The following is an 18,751-nucleotide window of genomic DNA, read 5'->3' as shown; positions in this document are numbered from 1 at the left end:
CTAAGGCAGGACAAAAGGACACAGGGACAGATTGTGATGGGAGCAGTGGGGGGGGGGGTGCGGCTTTCCTCACAATACTCATGGTGGAGCAAGTTTTCTGCGCTGGGTTGCCTGTGAGTCGGTCATGTACCTGTGAGTAACTGCAGTCAACTCATCACCAAGATGGACTTGAATGGAGTCATTTCTTGTCCTGCCATTGGTGTCCTACTTGAGGTAACACGTTTGTTCACATCTCACTAGGAAAATCTCACAGTGCATGAGAGGAGACACGTGTGTGTGCACGCGCACGCGCACACGCACACACCAACACCCACACACTGCCCTGATCCATTTGAGAGTAGGTTGTAGACATAGTGCCCTTCACCTTCAAGTGACTTTGCTGTGCATTTCCTAAAATCAAGGATGTCGTCTTTACCACTGCAGCAGTAGCTATCAAAATCACAACGTTCAGACATTGACATCAAGCTGTTCAGTTCACAATCCATATTCAAATGCTATCAAATATAGTAGTTTTTTGCTAGTCTGGAAAACAAACCAGGATTGGATTTCATTGTCAAGTCTTTTACCCCATTTTAATCTAGAACAGCTGCTCAGCCTCTTGTTTTTCCATCCTTTGCATTTTAGTTTATTTTAGTGTGATGTGTGTGTGTGTGGGGGGGGAGTCTGTGTCTCTGTGTGGGGAGTGTCTGTGTAGGTGGTGTGTGTGTGTGTGTGTGTGTGTGTGTGTTAGGTGGTATCTGTGTGTGTATGTATGGTGCTGTGTGTGTGGGGAGTGTCTGTGTAGGTGGTGTGTGTGTGTGTGTGTGTGTGTGTTAGGTGGTATCTGTGTGTATGTATGGTGCTGTGTGTGTGGGGAGTGTCTGTGTTCTCTTTGTGTGTAGTGCTGTGGGGGGAGTATCTTTGTGTGATGTCTGTGTGTGTGTGTGTGTGGTGTTATAGGGGGAGAATCTGTGTAGGAGGGGTATGTATGCATGTGGAGGGAGTGTCTGTGTGTATCTGTGTGTGTGTGTGGTGTTATGGAGGTGTCTGTGTGTATCTGTGTGTGTGTGTGTGGTGTTATGGGGGTATCTCTGTGTATCTGTGTGTGTGTGTGTGGTGTTATGGAGGTGTCTGTGTGTATCTGTGTGTGTGTGTGTGGTGTTATGGAGGTGTCTGTGTGTATCTGTGTGTGTGTGGTGTTATGGAGGTGTCTGTGTGTATCTGTGTGTGTGTGTGTGTGTGGTGTTATGGGGGGTGTCTGTGTGTATCTGTGTATGTGTGTGTGTGGTGTTATGGGGGGGTCTGTGTGTATCTGTGTGTGTGTGTGGTGTTATGGGGGTGTCTGTGTGTATCTGTGTGTGTGTGTGTGTGTGTGGTGTTATGGGGGGGTCTGTGTGTATCTGTGTGTGTGTGTGTGTGTGTGTGGTGTTATGGGGGGTGTCTGTGTGTATCTGTGTCTGTGTGTATCTGTGTATGTGTGTGTGGTGTTATGGGGGGGTCTGTGTGTATCTCTGTGTGTGTGTGTGGTGTTATGGGGGTGTCTCTGTGTATCTCTGTGTGTGTGTGTGTGGTGTTAGGGGGGTGTCTGTGTGTATCTCTGTGTGTGTGTGTGTGGTGTTATGGGGGGTGTCTGTGTGTATCTCTCTGTGTGTGTGTGGTGTTAGGGGGGTGTCTCTGTGTATCTGTGTGTGTGTGTGTGTGGTGTTATGGGGGGTGTCTGTGTGTATCTGTGTATGTGTGTGTGTGGTGTTATGGGGGGGTCTGTGTGTATCTGTGTGTGTGTGTGGTGTTATGGGGGTGTCTGTGTGTATCTGTGTGTGTGTGTGTGTGGTGTTTTGGGGGGGGTCTGTGTGTATCTGTGTGTGTGTGTGTGTGTGTGTGGTGTTATGGGGGGGTGTCTGTGTGTATCTGTGTCTGTGTGTATCTGTGTATGTGTGTGTGGTGTTATGGGGGGGTCTGTGTGTATCTCTGTGTGTGTGTGTGGTGTTATGGGGGTGTCTCTGTGTATCTCTGTGTGTGTGTGTGTGGTGTTAGGGGGGTGTCTGTGTGTATCTCTGTGTGTGTGTGTGTGGTGTTATGGGGGGTGTCTGTGTGTATCTCTCTGTGTGTGTGTGGTGTTAGGGGGGTGTCTGTGTGTATCTGTGTGTGTGTGTGGTGTTATGGGGGTGTCTGTGTGTATCTGTGTGTGTGTGTGTGGTGTTGGGGGGTGTCTGTGTGTATCTCTCTGTGTGTGCATGCCTGAGCAGACTTGTGTGGAGGCTGAAGGAGGCTGTCAGCTGTCCTGCTCTGTCACTGCTAGACTTACTCCCCTCAGACAGGGTTTCCTTTTGAACCGGAAGTTCATCGTTGCATTGCAGCTAGGATGGAAGCTCTTGAGCTCCCCAGGAGCAAGGGTTAGCTCCAAACCATAAGCAGCCTAAAGATTTGTAGATGAGCCTAGCCAGGATTAGCACAAGAGCCACAAAAATTGTCATTTAAGTCACTCTGCTTTGGAGTGGCACATTATGTCACAAAAGCTAAAGAGGACCCGTTCCCTTGAGATCACGAAAGGGACGAGGGTTTTGCCTCTATTCTGTTTCCCTCAGGGATTTGACACTGCTGAGGTTTGAGATCCATAGGGTCAGTTGAATTTACTTATATGGCAGAGAGAGAGAGAGAGAGAGAGAGAGAGAGAGAGAGAGAGAGAGAGAGAGAGAGAGAGAGAGAGGAGAGATCTTACTGTCTCTAGATGTTTGTAAAAACAAGGCCACATCTCTTGATTATTTGATTGGGCCAATGGAGAGCGGGCTCTGGTGGTCTTCCACACCACCCAGCAAATGCAGACCGTTTCCTAGGCAGAGCGCTCACACTGGAAGATGGGCTTGTCACTCATGAATCCACACGCATGTTTTGAATGCATGTATCTATATGCACCATGTGCTTTCCTGCTATCTTCAAAACTCATAAGAGGGTGACTGACCCCCTGGGACTGGCATTACAGTCAGTCATGAGCTTCTATGAGGATGCTGGGAATTAGAGCTGAGGCCTCTGCTAGAGCAGTGAGCGCTCGTAACCTCTGAGCCAATTCTTCAGCTCAGAAAAGAGTTGTTTTTCGGTATGGCCCTCACTAGGAAGAAAGGCCTAAACTGTGACCATCAGGGTCTGGTGTGAAAGGCTACAGCTCTGTTCTTGTTTGTTTGTTCAAGACAGGGCTTCTCTGTGCAGCCCTGGATGTCCTGGAACTCACTTTGTAGACCACGCTGGCCTAGAACTCAGAGATCCACCTGCCACTGCCTCCCTCAGGCTGGGATTAAAGGCGTGCACTGCCACCACCCAGCCCAGGGCTCTGTTCTTATTCCCTAGAGACCTGGGTCTCTCCAGGCACCCGAGCCTCTTTGTGGGATGGTGGCACTTGTACCCAGGCAAACAAAAATGCAGAAGTCAACATTCTCGGACACATCCCTTGACCAGTGATTGACAGCTATACTGGCATATCTATCCCAGCTCCCTCACCCTAATCAGGAAAATCATGATTATGTACTGTGAGGGTTAATTTTCATTATCGACTTAGCTTGATTTAGAATCATAGGAGACAGATCCAGGTGTGTCTGTGAAGGGAGACATGTCCTCAGAGTGGCTGGTGCCATCCCATGACCTCTGGGAAAACAAGGGTCGGGTGGGCAGCAGTATTTGTCCCTCTCTGCTTCCCAGATGTGGACACACTGTCCACAGCAACTGTCCACAGCAACCCTAAGATCCTGCAGCATGATGGACTCTACCCCCACACTGTGAACCAAAGCAATCACCTACTCTCTTATGTCACCTTTTGTCACAGCACTGAGACAGTGAACAAACATGTCTCCAGAGGTTCTGCATACATGCACACTGTCTCCAGAGCTCCTCCATACATGCACACCGTCTCCAGAGCTCCTCCATACATGCACACTGTCTCCAGAGCTCCTCCATACATGCACACCGTCTCCAGAGGTTCTGCATACATGCACACCGTCTCCAGAGGTTCTGCATACATGCACACCGTCTCCAGAGCTCCTCCATACATGCACACCATCTTCAGAGCTCCTCCATACATGCACACCATCTCCAGAGCTCCTCCATACATGCACACCATCTCCAGAGCTCCTCCATACATGCACACCATCTTCAGAGCTCCTCCATACATGCACACCGTCTCCAGAGCTCCTCCATATATGCACACTGTCTCCAAAGGTTCTGCATACATGCACACCATCTCCAGAGCTCCACCATACATGCACACCATCTCCAGAGCTCCTCCATTCATGCACACCGTCTCCAGAGTTCCTTCATACATGCACACCATCTCCAGAGGTTCTGCATACATGCACACCATCTCCAGAGTTCCTTCATACATGCACACCATCTCCAGAGGTTCTGCATACATGCACACCATCTTCAGAGCTCCTCCATACATGCACACCGTCTCCAGAGGTTCTCTGAGACACTGGCTCCTGGCACATCTCTGTGAACTCTGCTGAATGTTGAACCATTGCTTGGGCCATCTTTGTTTTCCTGTCCAGGTCCTCACTGCCTTATCGGCTTCCCCAGTTAGACACTTTCTAAATTCTTATTTATTTTTTAATGCTTGTTTTATTTTTTAAATTATGTGTATGTGTGTGCACATGCGATTGCTAGTTCCCACAAAGTCCAGAAGAGGGTTTCAATTCCCTGGAGCTAGAGTGACAGGCAGTTGTCAGCTGCCCAGCAAGGGTGCTGGGAATGGAAGGTCCTTTGGAAGTAAGTGATCTTATCATCCAAGCCACCCCTCCATTCAACGAAGCATGTTCAGAGAAGGGTCACCTCGGGGTGTTCGTCTAGACAGCAGCTGCCACTCATCCTCCCGGCCCCTTACAAACACTGACCTTCATCCTTAATACAAAGGGCGTTGTACTTGGCGCCAGGAACTGGGTGACTGTCAATTCTCACATCAACAGCCCTGGCGATTTGCTGCTCTCCGCTCCCTTTGCTGCACACAGTTGTCCTGAAACAGACACAGGAGCACAGGAGGGTTAGGGGACTGTCTTCGGGATGAAAAGAACGCCTTTCTGCTATCAGCTCTAAGTCAGCAGAGATTTAGGTGACCCATGCGTGACCTTTGGGTGGAAGCATCCACATAGAAACAGAGGTCACATTTTGGAAGACAGCGGATGCTGGGGTTAACTCATCAGCTCAACTCTCAGAGGCAACACCTTTTGATCACTTCTACAACCTTTCTTCTTCACTATGAAAAAATCCATCAGAGGAATCGCTTGAGTTAGTTTTACATTCTGTGTGTACAAACTTTGTACATGTATGTATGATGAGCATGTGTGTATGAAGATCAAAGGATTGTCTGCCTGAATTTTTCTGAATAATTTATTTTTATTTTATTTGCATTGGTCTTTTTCTGGGCATGCATGTCTGTGTGAGGGTGTCAGACATGTAGTTACAGTCCGTTGTTAGCTGTCATGTGGACACTGGGAATTGAACCCCTGTCTTCTGGAAGAGCAGTCAGTGCTCTTAATCACCGAACCATCTCTCCAGCCCCTGCCTGAGTTTTTAAAAGGATTAATATATGGGCTGAAGAGATGGCTCAACAGCTGAATGGAGGCTCACAACCTCCTGTAATTCTAGTTTCAGGAGATCCCAAAAGACTAAAAACTCCACCAATCCACTAATTACGTAAAATTCTTTAACTTGCAAAGAAGAACCTAAGTCAAGCAAATCTATCACTCTAGGTAAGCAGTTGCAACCAAAGCACTTAAAAAGCAGCAGATTATTTGAGAACAAAAGGCATAAAATGACACATATCTTCCATAATGGCACACAACTGTAGCGCCAGCTACTTGGGAAGCTGAGGCAGGAGGATTTCTTGAAATAAAGAGTTGGAGACCAGCTGGGCCAATATTGTACACTCTCCACTACCATCTCCCCCAAAAGACAGATGGTCACCCAGGATCCCATTAAAAAGTTGGATATGGTGGCACGAATCTGTAATCCCACCATTCCTATGGCAAGATGGGGTCAGGGGCAGGGGAGCTGGCTGGGCAGCTTCAGGTAGAGCAGAAGAGACAAGAGGGACTCTGCTTTGACAAAGTGAGAACTGAATTCAAAAAGTTGTTCTCTGATTTCCATGTGGGTATGTGGGCATGCACAAGCTCGCATGAGTGCCTGTGTGCGTGCATGCGTGTGTGAGTGCGTGTGTGCGCGCCCAAACACATACACCCAAATAAATAATAAATAAATATCAGACATGCTAGAAGCCAGAGTCCTTTTCACATTGCCCACCCGCTTCTCCTGCTGGGCCATTGTTGAGCCCCATATATACCTAGCTAGGGCAGCTGAGGTGGCTGGGAAAGGGCACTTCCCTGTGTCCTGACTTACCCAAGGGTGCCATCATCCAGCCAGCCTGTTGTGCACACTGCGAAGGCGCAGTCTTGGACCACCCTCTTGAGCTCTTCAGCGGACACCAGGTGGGCACCCCTGCTCCTGCAGGAGAGCCGAGCTGCCTCCAGGTCCAGGCCCTGAGAGCCGTTCTGAGACTCCAGCAGGAAGAGTTTCCCTGTGCAGGGGGAGAAGGGTATGCAGATGTGAGGCCCATGGCAGAGTTCACCAGGCTCTCGGTCCTCACACACTGGTGCACTCCATCCCTGGGACCGGCCGTGACAGTTCTGCCCAGGTTTTCACTTAGTCAGCTCTAGTCATTTTGAGGTGGGCTCTCCTGTTGTCTAAGTGAGTTTCAAACCCATGAGCTCAGACCATCCTCCTCCCCCCACCCTCCCTTCTGTCTGGAACAAGAGTTTGACACCAGGTCTCATGTGTTCTAGTCTACTATAAACAAATGAGTTTAACTGTAGTGGGAGGACAGACTGATCGGTTAAATGACTGTTGGGGGAGATAGACGGGTCGGTTAAATGTTGCCCTGGGGGCTTACAGACCCTGAGTTTGATGTGCACAAACCATGTAAAGATAAAGCAGGGGTGGGGTGGAGTGGTGGTGGTGACTTGTGGCTCCAGTGCTGAGGAAATGGAGATGGGGACATAGTGGGGCTCACTGGCCGGCCGGCCAGCCCGGCCTGCCTGAGGAGTTTCAGGCCAATGAGAAACCCTGTCGGATTTGAAGACAACAGCTAATGTGTTCTCTGACTTCCACACTTGAGTGCGAACACACACACACACACACACACACACACACACTCCCCACTCCATGTACTTTCTGTCCCACCCCTTACATCAACCAGATGGTCCCGAGTGGATTTGAATTAGCTGGGTGTGGTGACACATGTCTCTAATCCAGGCACTGGGCAGGCAGAGGCACAGAGATCTCTGTGCTCTACTGGACAACCTGGTCTGCAGTGAGACCCTATTTGCGAGGGTGGGCATGTTTTTGTGTTGCTTTGTTTAATCCTTCTTCCAAAAAAAGATGCGTCAAGGCTCAGTGTCCTGGGGTCCCTGGTGTGGGTGTCTTGGTGCCCAGGGCTAAGGCAGTCCTCACTGCATTAGAATTCTGAAGTTATACAGAGGGTTGGGAATCAAGCCCTGGTCCTCCAGAAGAGCAACAAGCACCCTTAGCTGCTGATTCGTCTCTCCAGCCCCAGTGCCTAGTAATTTTTACTAGTTTTTCAGATTATCCTACTTTAAGTAAAAAGTCTCTTATACTGAAGTCAGTAGCTCATGCTTTGAACCCCAGCACTTGGGAGCCAGAGGCAGGGGGATCGCAGTGAGTAGGAGGTCAGCCTGGTCTGAGACCCTAAGCAAACAAACAACAGATGACAACCTCCTGGCGTGACTCTCGGAGCACCTTCTAGTCTCTAATCTCCTCAGTGGCGGACATGGCTATTGTACTCATCAGTGGCCTGCTTGAAGCTCTCCTCCTGTGTCTTCCCTGGTAGAAGCACCCATTTCCCTTCATCACTCTGTCTTTGTCGGCAAGGACATTGCCTGGTATGCAGTAGTTACTCAGAAAACATGGACTGAGTTAACTCTTTTTCTGCAGCCATTACCCAAACAGTTCTTTTACATCGAGTTGATAGGAGCGAAGTTTGGGAGATAACTCAGTTGGCAAAGTGCTTGCTGCTCTAACCTGAGGGCCTGAGCTCCAACCCCAGCTCTCACACTGGTAGGCGAGCCCGCTCAGGGGTAAGGGAGCTTGCCTCATGAATTTGACAATCTGAGTTTGTTCCTGGGGCCCAGATAGAGGTAGAAGGAGAGAGATGACTCCAAAAAGTTGTCTTTGACATCCACGTGTGAATGTGGTGTGTGCCCCACCCCCAATGACGTAAACTCTGAACATAGCGACACATGCCTGTAATCATAGCACATGAGCATTGCCGGGAAAACAAAGTAAAAACACAGAAATACAAGAGCCATCTGTGTATGTGACACACGCTGAATTACTGAAATACAAATGAGATGTTTCCTGTTTAAATTTTACTTTTTCGTCCAGATCTCTTCAAATGTCTACAGTCCCGAGTCTCAGCTAATCATTGCCCCCCTCCTCCCCACACAGACTCAGATAACCAGAACAGACCCGGGGAGGGAGCCATTCATAACACGGTTTACGGTTCGTCCACGGCTCTGCTGTCCCAGGGAGGGTGTGGCAAGTGGCGGTTCCTTAAAATGAAGTGTGCTCATGACTCTCCACAGCTCAAGTGGAGCGATGAAAAAGGACTGTGGTAGGAAAACAGGTGCCATTCCTGGCAACAAAATGCACACACTACGAGCCCTGGTTCCTCTTTGAAGGGTGGTGCTCCCTCTTTCTATTTTCTATGCCCCCCCCAGCCAGGCACAAAACTTTGACCCTTATCCATGTGGCATTCTGCTTAACTGTCCATAACAGGGTGAATCTCTATAAAACATTATGGGAAGAGATTTTGCTCAAAGGAATTAAAACTGGAAAGGAAGTAGACATTGTTCAAAAGTTAGTACTAACCCCAACCCATTCTACTTGCATTTTAAAAAATCAGTTTAATTTTCATAACTAAACATCAGAAATACTAAAGTATTACCAGTGGACGGACTGCAAAGAGGTGTGATGTTTCATGGGGGCAATGATGGAATGTTCTAGAATTAGATGCACAAACATTAGTTTGTACAATGAAATGTTTGTGTATATTTTAAAAACTGCAGTTATACATTTTAAACGGTAACTTTTATGAAGTGTACCTAGATTTTTTTTTAATTGGGGCTGAAGTGTGGGACACTTCTACAGTAAATGAACTGGTAATTGCATAGAGGGACCACTAACGGCCTTTAGAGTTAACAGTGCTCTCTCTTAATGCTCTGTGGCTAAGACGCTCACAGAGATGGCAAGTCCTTGCTTAAACATGGCACATACAGGCAAACTCGGAGAGCACACCTGTGGTGTGAGGGACATACTGTCCCCTCACCATTTCCTCAAGGGCCAGGCTTTTCTTTCCCTGTCTTTAGCTTGCCCTTATGCTTTACCAGATGTAAATAACCATACTTCAATGTATGCAAAGCTTCCTAAATCAGCCCACGGCTTTTCTCCCCTGTTGGTGGAGGTTGCCCCAAGGATGGGCTAGACGCCTTCTGAGGCTCCCGTCACACTCCCCACCTCCACGTTCTGAGGGGTTTTGTTTCAACAGCTAAACACAGCTGAATTCACGGAAATTATACTGACACAGAGCCCTAATCCTGCTAGGTTAAGGCAAGTATCAACAGCCAAATTCAAGGGCCAGGGAGATGATGGCCCAGCGGGTAAAGGTGCTTGCTGCCAAGCCTGATGACCTGATTTCTACCCCAGGGACCCATGAGAGAATCCTTCAGGTTGTCTTCTGACTTCTGACTTCTACACACACACACACACACACACACACACACACACAATTTTAAATTAAAGGTGAATTCAGACTTAAAAAGCAAAGTAAATAAACAATACATAAATACATACTGAATGTTTAAAATCTGTAAAGCTGAATTCGAGTTAAAAAAACAACAAAAACAAAACAAACCAAAACAACAACAAAAACCAAAGTGGGCCAACTTGTCAAATGGCTGCTACCTGGTTTTTCATCTCCTGTCCCAAGGCATCCACCCCCACCTGGCAGATAGGCTCCTGCCTCTCCCCCCCCCCCGTCTGTCTTTAAATCCTGTGCCCCACGTTCCCCAACACCCTGAGCACCTCAGGGCCAGCTGTGGCCCCTGCCCGGACGCCTTACTTCCCCTTTGCCCGGACATGGGTCTCCATTTGTCTTTCAAATATTCCTAGACAACGCTGAGTATTTTCTACCCGCAGCCTCGGGGAAGAGCACCCACTTAACAGAAACGAGGGAGGAAGGAAAATCAATCCCAGCAGGGGCAGTTCGAGGGCAGCCTAGACGTGACTTCATTCCGGGGCTCTCTCTCGGGAAGCAGGCGGCGGGGAAAGGCGGGGAAAGGTGGGGGCCGGTGATGCGGGGCTCGGGGTGGCGGGTTCCACGCTGCACCTCCGGCCCAGCTGGCGTCCCGGCTTCACCGGGGCCCTGCGGCTGCGGACACTCACCGTCGGCTGGCACGGGGGGCGGTTGCAGACCCAGCAGGAGCAGCGCGGCGCAGAGCGCAGCCAGGCTGCCGGGTGCCGGCCATCGCCGCCCGGCGTTCATGGTGGTGGCGACCACGGGCTGTGCGCGTCCGCAGAGTCTCGGGTTCCCGGGGATGCTGGAGCCGCGGCCAGGGATGCTGCGGGAGTCTCAGCCCGAGCGCCGGGACCCGCGAACACCCGGGGGTCTCGGTGGCGCCACCCAGGCGGCTGCAGTCCGGCTCCGCCTTTGCGCCGGGCACCTGGGAGCCGCGGTGCCAAAAGGGGCTGCGCCCGGGGCGCGGCCGGGGCGGAGGGCCAGGGCCCGGAGGGCTGGCAGTGGGTACCTTCGAGGGGAGGATGGTTGCCACGCAGGGCCCGAAGTCTCGATTGGGCGCAGACTCACAGACAGAACCTTCGTTAAACGGACGTGTTTTTTAAATGAAGGAAAGCTGCTGATTTGCTAGCCTTGGTCCTTAGAACAACGAGATCTGTTCCATTAGGAAAAGGCCATCTTGGGGCTGGGGATGTGGCTCGGTTGGCAGAGTGGTTGCCTGGCTGGCACAGAGCCCTGGGTTCTAATTCCCAGCACCGCAGAGAACCGGGTGTGGTGCAATCGCTTATAATCCCAGCACATTTGGGGGATGCTTAAGGTAGAGAGCTTGCATCTAATGTAAGCAAATTTTCCTTCCTCACCTTGGCGTTCCTCGACACACTATTCACTTCCAGAGTCAGAACTGGGTGACCTTCCAAGCGTGTGGAATTCCCAAATTTGGGGGGTGGGGTGATCTGAAAAGCTACAATCTTGATCTCGCCCGGACCCGCTATCTATCTCTTCCAGCTTACGGATCTTGTCTGCCCCAACATCGATTCCCTGTAGAAACCCAGCTCTGCTGCCTGGCCTGGTGGTTTTTATTCCCCCTAATCCTAGCACTTTGGAGACTGAGGCAGGAGAATTGCTGCCAGTTCTGGGCCAGCATGTGCTACACAGCAAGACCCCTATCCCAATTATTCAATCAGTAAAGAACAATGCATTGTCAAACTTAACACCAGTGGCGCTGCAGTTTGCAAATCCCTTCCATGTTAATATGCCGGTCAATATATGGGTTAAGTGCCCACAATATGGCTGCCCCTGTACTAGACGATAACGATGCCATACTTTGTTATATTGTTAAAGGCTAGAGACTGAACAAGAGTTTGCTGCTAAGCCACAAATAACTGTCGATAGCTAGTGAGCAAGGACATAGGGAGAATTTGCTTTCTTTTTGAAGTATAGAGTGGGATTTGAACCCACATCTGGCCTAGGACAGATGACATTTTTCAGCTCACATTGTTTAATTGAGCCAAGGCTAGTCTGGAACTCACTAGCCTGGTTGGCCTCAAACTCACAGCCCTCCAGGCTACACCCCTAAACATACGTCTTGCTACGGCCCAGGCCTTCACATAACTTTCATTATTTTTTTAAATGTGTGTGAGTGAATGTGTGTGAGAGTGTGTATGTGTGTGTATGTATGTATGTAGGTCAAAGACAAGGAGTCTCCTTCCATCATGTGGGTCCAGAGACTTGAACTCAGGTCCTGAGGTTCGAAGGCAAGTGCCTTTAAAAGCCAATAGCATCTTGCAAACCCTCATGTAATTTTCGGACTACCCTAAGAAGACAGCAAGTCTCCTCTCCTCGAAAGCACAAGTGCTGGTTAATTCCTTTAGATGATTAAGTTTCACATTTAAAACACAGGTACTTAAGGGTGTTGATGGAGCGAGGCCTGACCATCATTCTAAATGATTTTCCTTAGCTACTTTCAGTTTTGCTGTTGGCCAAGCAACCTAGGAAGTGAGACTTTGCATGTCTGGACTGGGGGAGACGCTGAAAGCTGAGTGCAGAAAACAAAGGAAGGGCTGTGAGGATGCCTTCGAGCAGGGCCAAGAGGCCCGTCCGAGGGCAGGCTCTGCTAGCACCCTAGAAGCCATTTGGAAACTGACTACCTAACCCTGATGGCATTTTAAACACTATCCTTGCCCAGGTCTGTCTTGGCCTGTCCTACTCCAGGGAAATGGTATGTTCTAGAGGTATAATTTGTGCAAGCACTGGGGAAAATCTTCCAGCTGTCTCCCAAGAGTGTATGCTTGCCTCGTGTCCAAGAAAGAACTGTAGTGTATATACAAAAGCAACGAAAACAAGCAGCCACAAAAAGATTCGTACAAAAGATGTTCATAGTCTCCCCTTTGTGCCACTCGGGAGCAGCCTGGACATCATCAATGGATGAATATAATGAGGAATGGCAATGTATTCAAGCAAAATACCAGTGGAAAAGGAGAGAAGCTAAACACATCGCTGAAGGTCCAGATGCTTGCCTGGCACACACCAACTTCCAGGTTCAACCCCAATACCACATCAGCCCGGTGTGGCTCTGCACACCTTCAGTCCAGGAGGGTCATGGACCAGAAGTTCAAGGTCATTCTTAGCTACATTAAGACCAGCCTGAACCTGCAAAAAGTAAATAAAATAAAACAAATAAAACGAAATAAAAACAGACCAGCAAGATGTCTCAAATGGAGAAGGCACTTGCCAAGAAGCCTACGGCCTGAGTTCTGTCTCTCTAGTCTACATGGGGCTGGTACTCTGACCTCCACATTCAAATTGTGACAAACACATCCACAAATAACTAGATGTTAAAAACAAACCCAGGTGTCGAGGCAGTGGAGGCACCTTTAATCCCAGTGCTTAGGAGGCAAAGGCAGACAGATCTCTGTGAGTTCGAGGCCAGCCTGGTCTATAGAGTGAGTTCTAGGATGGGCTCTGAAGCTACACAGAGAAACCCTGTCTCTCTCTCTCTCTCTCTCTCTCTCTCTCTCTCTCTCTCACACACACACACACACACACACACAAAGCAAAACAACAACAAAAACCAAAACAAACCAAAACACACACACCATCAAAAGTAAATAAATAGATAAGTAAATAAATAAAACCAAATACCAAGAAAAGCCTAATGCAAAAAAGGTTCATGCCGTCCGACTCCATTGATGTGAAATCTGTTTCAGATAGGAAAAAACAGCCAAGTGTGTTGCAGCTTGACTTTAACCCTGGTGCTTAGAAGGCAGAGTCAGGCAGATCTCTCAGGGGGTGAGAAGGTGGGGGATAGATAGTTCAAGCCCAGCCTGTTCTATATAGTGAGCTCCAGGACAGCCAGGAGCGAGGCCTGTTGTGCCAGGTAGCCACTTCCTGCAATGAAACCATCACCTGCAGAGGGAAGAAAGGTCCTGAGATTCAGGAAGCTTAGGAGGCCCAAGCTCCAGAAACTTAAACCAACCAAGGAAACTCCCAGAGGTCTTAAGTTCCCACCCAAGCAAATTTTGTATGAGCAGGAAGCCATTGTTCTGGGAGAGAAGATCCTTGGGTGGGGCGGCTTGCAAGCTGAGCAGGGTTAGGGTTATCTCGCACGCTGGGGTGGGCCTTGTGCTCCTGCTTGTGTGACTCATGCTGCAGTTAGAAACCCAAATGAACTCCCTGGTTCACCAAGCTAGACCTTTTTTTAATCTGTCAGTAATGTTCTAGCTGCAGTAAGTAGATGTCTGATCATGTCTCCCTAGGAAAAGCCTTCAAACTACCCACTACACCATAGCTGCCTCTGAGGGGCAGGAACACAAGTCTGAAGTACGTCCCCTCTTCTGAGGACAGTGGTGATCACACAGGTGTGGACATTTGTCAAAGCCCGCTAAACTATACATTTGAAGTGTACAGTGTTTATTGAGTAGTTATTCAACACTTTATTGATTGGATATTTTTTAAAATCATACATTCAGTTGCTTCTCTGAGGAACAAATAAACATTTCATTGCAAAAAAGAGCTGACTGAAAAGACCACATCCCGAGATGTGGGTGGGGTTAAGGGATGCCCAGGTTCTTGGGAGGGGCAACTGTGGAAAGGGGGTATCACCTTGGGAGGGGAGATTGGGGTGTTAGCAAACGGGGCAAGGACCTGAACCATGCCTGGGAGATGACTCAGTGGGAAAAGGTCAAGTGCAAATAGGAGAACCCAGATTCAGCTCCCCAGCACCCACAGAAAAAGCTGGTCACAGCAGCTGTAGTCCCAGACCCTGGGAAGCTTGCTGGGCAAGCAGTCCATTTGGACTTAGTGATCTCGAGTTTCAGTGGCAGTTGCTTTTCTGCTGCTGTGAGGGAGCCCTGACCAGAAGCAAGCTGGGAATATGTCACAGCATCAGGGACTTGACAGAGAAGGTCACGCCATGCCCATAACTGTCCTAGATGGACTGAGGTTGGTTGGGGGTTTTGTCGGTTGGTTTCCTAGTCAACTTGATGCAGTGTAGAGTGATCTGGGAAGAGGAACTTCAATTGAGGAGATGTCTCCATCAAACCGGCCTGTAGGCATGCCTCTGGGCGCGTTCATGATTAGTGAGTGACTTGGCAGGGCCCAGCCAGCTATGGACAGGGCTACCACCCATAGGCAGAGGGTCCTGAACAGGAGGAATTCAGCTGAGTAAGCAAAAGTAATATGTACGTGTTCATTTCTCTCTGTTTTGTTTGTTGGTTAGTTTGTTTGTTTTGAGGCAGGGTTTCTCTGTGTAGCTTTGGAGCCTGTCCTGGAACTCGCTCTGTAGACCAGGCTGACCTCAAACTCACAGAGACCTGCCTGCCTCTGCCTCCTAAGTGTTGGAGTTATAGGCTTTTGCCACCATGCCTGGCTTAACTATTGTCTTAGGGTTTCTGTTTCTGTGAAAAGACACCATGACCACGGCAACTCTTATAACGGAAAACATTTAATTGGGGCTGGCTTACAATTTAGAGGTTTAGTCCATTATCGTCATGGCAGGAGTCATAGTAGCGTGCAGGCGGACATGGGTCTGGAGCAGGAGCTGAGAGCTCTAACATCTTGACTCCCAGGCAAAAAGAAGTGGCAAGCTCCCAGGCAAGCCACTGGTGTGGCTTGAGCATATGAGACCTCAAAGCCCACTCCACAGCGACACACTTCCTCCAACATGGCCACACCTACTCCAACAAGGCCACACTGCCTAATAATGCCTATAGGGAGCCACTCGAGGGAGGAGAGGGTTTATTTCATCTTATAGCTTACAGCAGTCCATCCTGCAGAGAAGTCAGGGCAGGAACTCAAGGCAGGACCCTGGAGGCAGGAACTGATACAAAGGCCATGGAGGATGCTGCTTACTGTGTTTCCACGACAACCAACTAAATTAAGACAGTCCCCCACAGACACACCCACAAGCCTACCCGGTCTAGGTAATCCCTGACTCTCTTCCCTGGAGATTCTAGGTTGTGTCAAACTCATAGTCTAAAGCCAGGCATCACGGAGCCAGAGCAAGAGGCTGCTTGCACACGGCCCGGGTGCTGGTGCAGGTCTCCCTGTACCAAAAGCTTTCTGAAAGTTTCCAAGGCATTGTATGCTCTCCCCAATCACTCTGAAGTCAGCCAGTATGTGATCGACACCTGTCTCTGGCTCCAGGCCCAGACACACAATGACAGCGAGTCCTTGCTAGGTGAAGGCAAGCTGCTTCTGACGAAGTTGGACTAAGTGTTTACCTGGTTAGCAGCCACACCGCAAGCATCAGAGAGTGTACTAACAGAGCTCGGCAATGGCTGTGTTCCTGGGAGTGTAGCTTCATTCAGAATGGAGGCTGGATACGTTTGAATAGGAGTCACTAATATTTTTCCAAATTCTTCTAGCTTTTGCTCTGTTATGGGGAAGGAAAGCCACGAAGGAGCAGATATCCTGGTTCATATTTCTTACCTATGTGTAGGATCTCAGTATTCTATCCAGTTTCATATTGACCCAGAGTTTTCACTGCTTTGAAGACGTACCAATACCTTGTAATGTGGCTCATCTGTCCTGCCCCCGTCCTACAGCTGCTTTTAAATAATCACTCAGAGGTTTAATATTAATTACCATCCGCTTGGCCAAACAGCTCCGGCTTATTACTGACTAGCTCTTACTCTTAAATGAACCCATTTCTATTAATCTATGTTGTCTGTTATCTCCATGTTTGCCATGAGATTTCCCTGCATCGCTTTCTTTCACTGAAGTCATCAACGCGTTTACCGGAGAGATCAGTGAGTTACTTTCTTTCACAATTGTGTCCCCCAGGAGATACATAAATGGGATCACAGTCCCTAAGATTAACCAGTTTCTGTACCATGTAGCAATTTTCTATGCAAAAACATACAGTTCTCACCTTAAAAGGAAAGAGTGGTAGTTTATTCTCCAGCCATTTGAATGAGCATGGTCCAGGAACCCAGATTTAGGTTACCCCAAATGCCATGTTCCAATGGGGAATCAGTTCTATAGTTTTACAGAACAAAGAACATCTTAAATCAAGGTAAGTTTAAAACACATTAGTGCATCTATCAGTGTGGTGGCATGAAGGAGAATGGATCTCAAAGGATCCCATGTTTGAGTGCTTAGTCTAAAATTAGTGGGATTGTTCGGGAAGGGTTAGGACGCATGGCCTTGTTGGAGGAGGAGGTGTGTTACTAGGGTGGGCTTTGATGTTTCAAGTTGGCTTTCCTTCTCACGCTTGTAGATCAGCTGTAAGCTGTCAACTACTACCCAGTGCCAAGCCTGCTGCTTGCCGCCATACTGATCACGGACACTTCCACCTTCTGGGACCATGAGCTCCAGATTAAATGCCTTCTCTTATAAGTTTCCTTGCTCATGGTGTAGAAAATTAACTAAGACAAGTAGAGAGGAAAAGCTTTTCCATAGACCTCAGATACTATTTGATGACATTCTTAGCTTTGGGGACCTGAAAACTTCCAAGCCCTCCACATCACTGCAGTTTTAACCCATCAATTTGTCTTTGCAAACACAGCTACTTTCCAGGAATTCTTGCTCACAGCAAGAATTTTATGGATTTTTTTTTAATCACCATCACCACCACCACCACCACCACCATCACCATCACCAATATTGCCACCATCACAACCATCACCATCACCACCATCACCATCATCACCATCACCATCATCACCACCATCATCATCCCTACTTAACACATAGGCTGAAATTTAGTACCTAGTTTCCCCAGAGTGAAGGCATTCTGTGAAACAGAAGTGCCTGCCTCAAGAGGCCTCACTCAGACTCTCCATTCCACTGAGCTTCTAAGGATGAGGTTTCCCAGCCAAATAACCCCACCCCCTCACCAGGGAGAGTGGGCAGGGTTTCTGTTTACCCCTGAGTAGCTGGCCTCAGTTCTCTGCCAGCCTGGGAACTTATTCAAACAGGCCAACCGCACTCTGGGAGTGTGACCAGGCGTCACTCCACCCTCCTCTTACCACAAAGCCTGCCTCTCACTCATGTCCTCATGGACCGTGTTCTGCCAGTAAATGTAACCCCTGGGTGGTCTGTTCAGGGTGTGGCATCTTCACCCAGTGAACGCTGTCCATTTCATTTGGCCCGCACAGGGTGACAAGTGCTCAGCCATCTTCAGGTCCCAAGGACCAGACTTGGTGCACCAATGGGGTGAAGATGGAGTGACGGAATAGACAGCTAATCCACAGCAATGTGCCTGCACCACACCTCGCTGCCTCCCTTAGCGCCAAAACCTGCCAGACAGACACAGGCAGGAAGCCGAAGCTAACCTAGGAGGATAGACCTGGGGTGGTGTCCCTCACCTCCCCTGAGCTGAAGGGATAGGAATTCACGAGGTGACTGCTAGTTACCTGTCCCGAACATAAAACCGGGTTTGCAAATAGAGTCATGGCAATTTGAAGGAAGAATTGTCTACAGGAGCTTGGGATGTGGTTCACTGAGTTTGTCTGAGTAGTCTGCTGGGTGGGGCTCCTGGGTTTGAGTTTCAGCACTGAAAGGGGAAGAAGAAAAGGAAAGGAGGGAGGAAAGAAGGTATTAACAGAAGGAGGGCAGAAGGGAAATGGGAAGGAAAGAGGGAGAAAAGAAGAGGGAGGAAGAGATAGAGGGATGGAGGGACTGGGGGAGAGAGGGAGGGACGGGGAATGGAGGGAGGGACGGGGGATGGAGGGAGGGAGAGAGGGAGGGAGAGAGGGAGGGAGTGGGGGATGGAGGGAGGGACGGGGGATGGAGGGAGGGAGAGAGGGAGGGACGGGGGATGGAGGGAGGGACGGGGGATGGAGGGAGGGAGAGAGGGAGGGAGAGAGGGAGGGAGTGGGGGATGGAGGGAGGGACGGGGGATGGAGGGAGGGAGAGAGGGAGGGACGGGGGATGGAGGGAGGGACGGGGGATGGAGGGAGGGAGAGAGGGAGGGAGTGGGGG

The 18,751-nt window shown here is 49.3% G+C and overlaps 1 protein-coding gene across 1 annotated transcript in view; it reads right to left on the bottom strand.

Annotated features, from left to right (window-relative positions):
- The window catches only part of Susd5 (sushi domain containing 5), a 35,113-nt gene extending 24,537 nt beyond the window's left edge, over positions 1-10,576 (bottom strand). Inside the window, exons 1-3 of the mRNA XM_051173274.1 lie at positions 10,477-10,576; positions 6,358-6,535; positions 4,857-4,975 (exon numbers count right to left, since the gene is read on the bottom strand). Coding sequence (XP_051029231.1) covers positions 4,857-4,975; positions 6,358-6,535; positions 10,477-10,576 — 397 coding nt within the window. The remainder of the gene's footprint in view (positions 1-4,856; positions 4,976-6,357; positions 6,536-10,476) is intronic.
- Between the last annotated feature and the right edge of the window lie 8,175 nt (positions 10,577-18,751).

Source organism: Phodopus roborovskii, unplaced genomic scaffold (assembly GCF_943737965.1).
Source record: "Phodopus roborovskii unplaced genomic scaffold, PHOROB, whole genome shotgun sequence".
Lineage (NCBI taxonomy): Eukaryota > Metazoa > Chordata > Mammalia > Rodentia > Cricetidae > Phodopus > Phodopus roborovskii.
The sequence above is the reverse complement of the archived record's forward strand: the minus strand, read 5'-3'. Positions and strand labels throughout refer to the sequence as shown.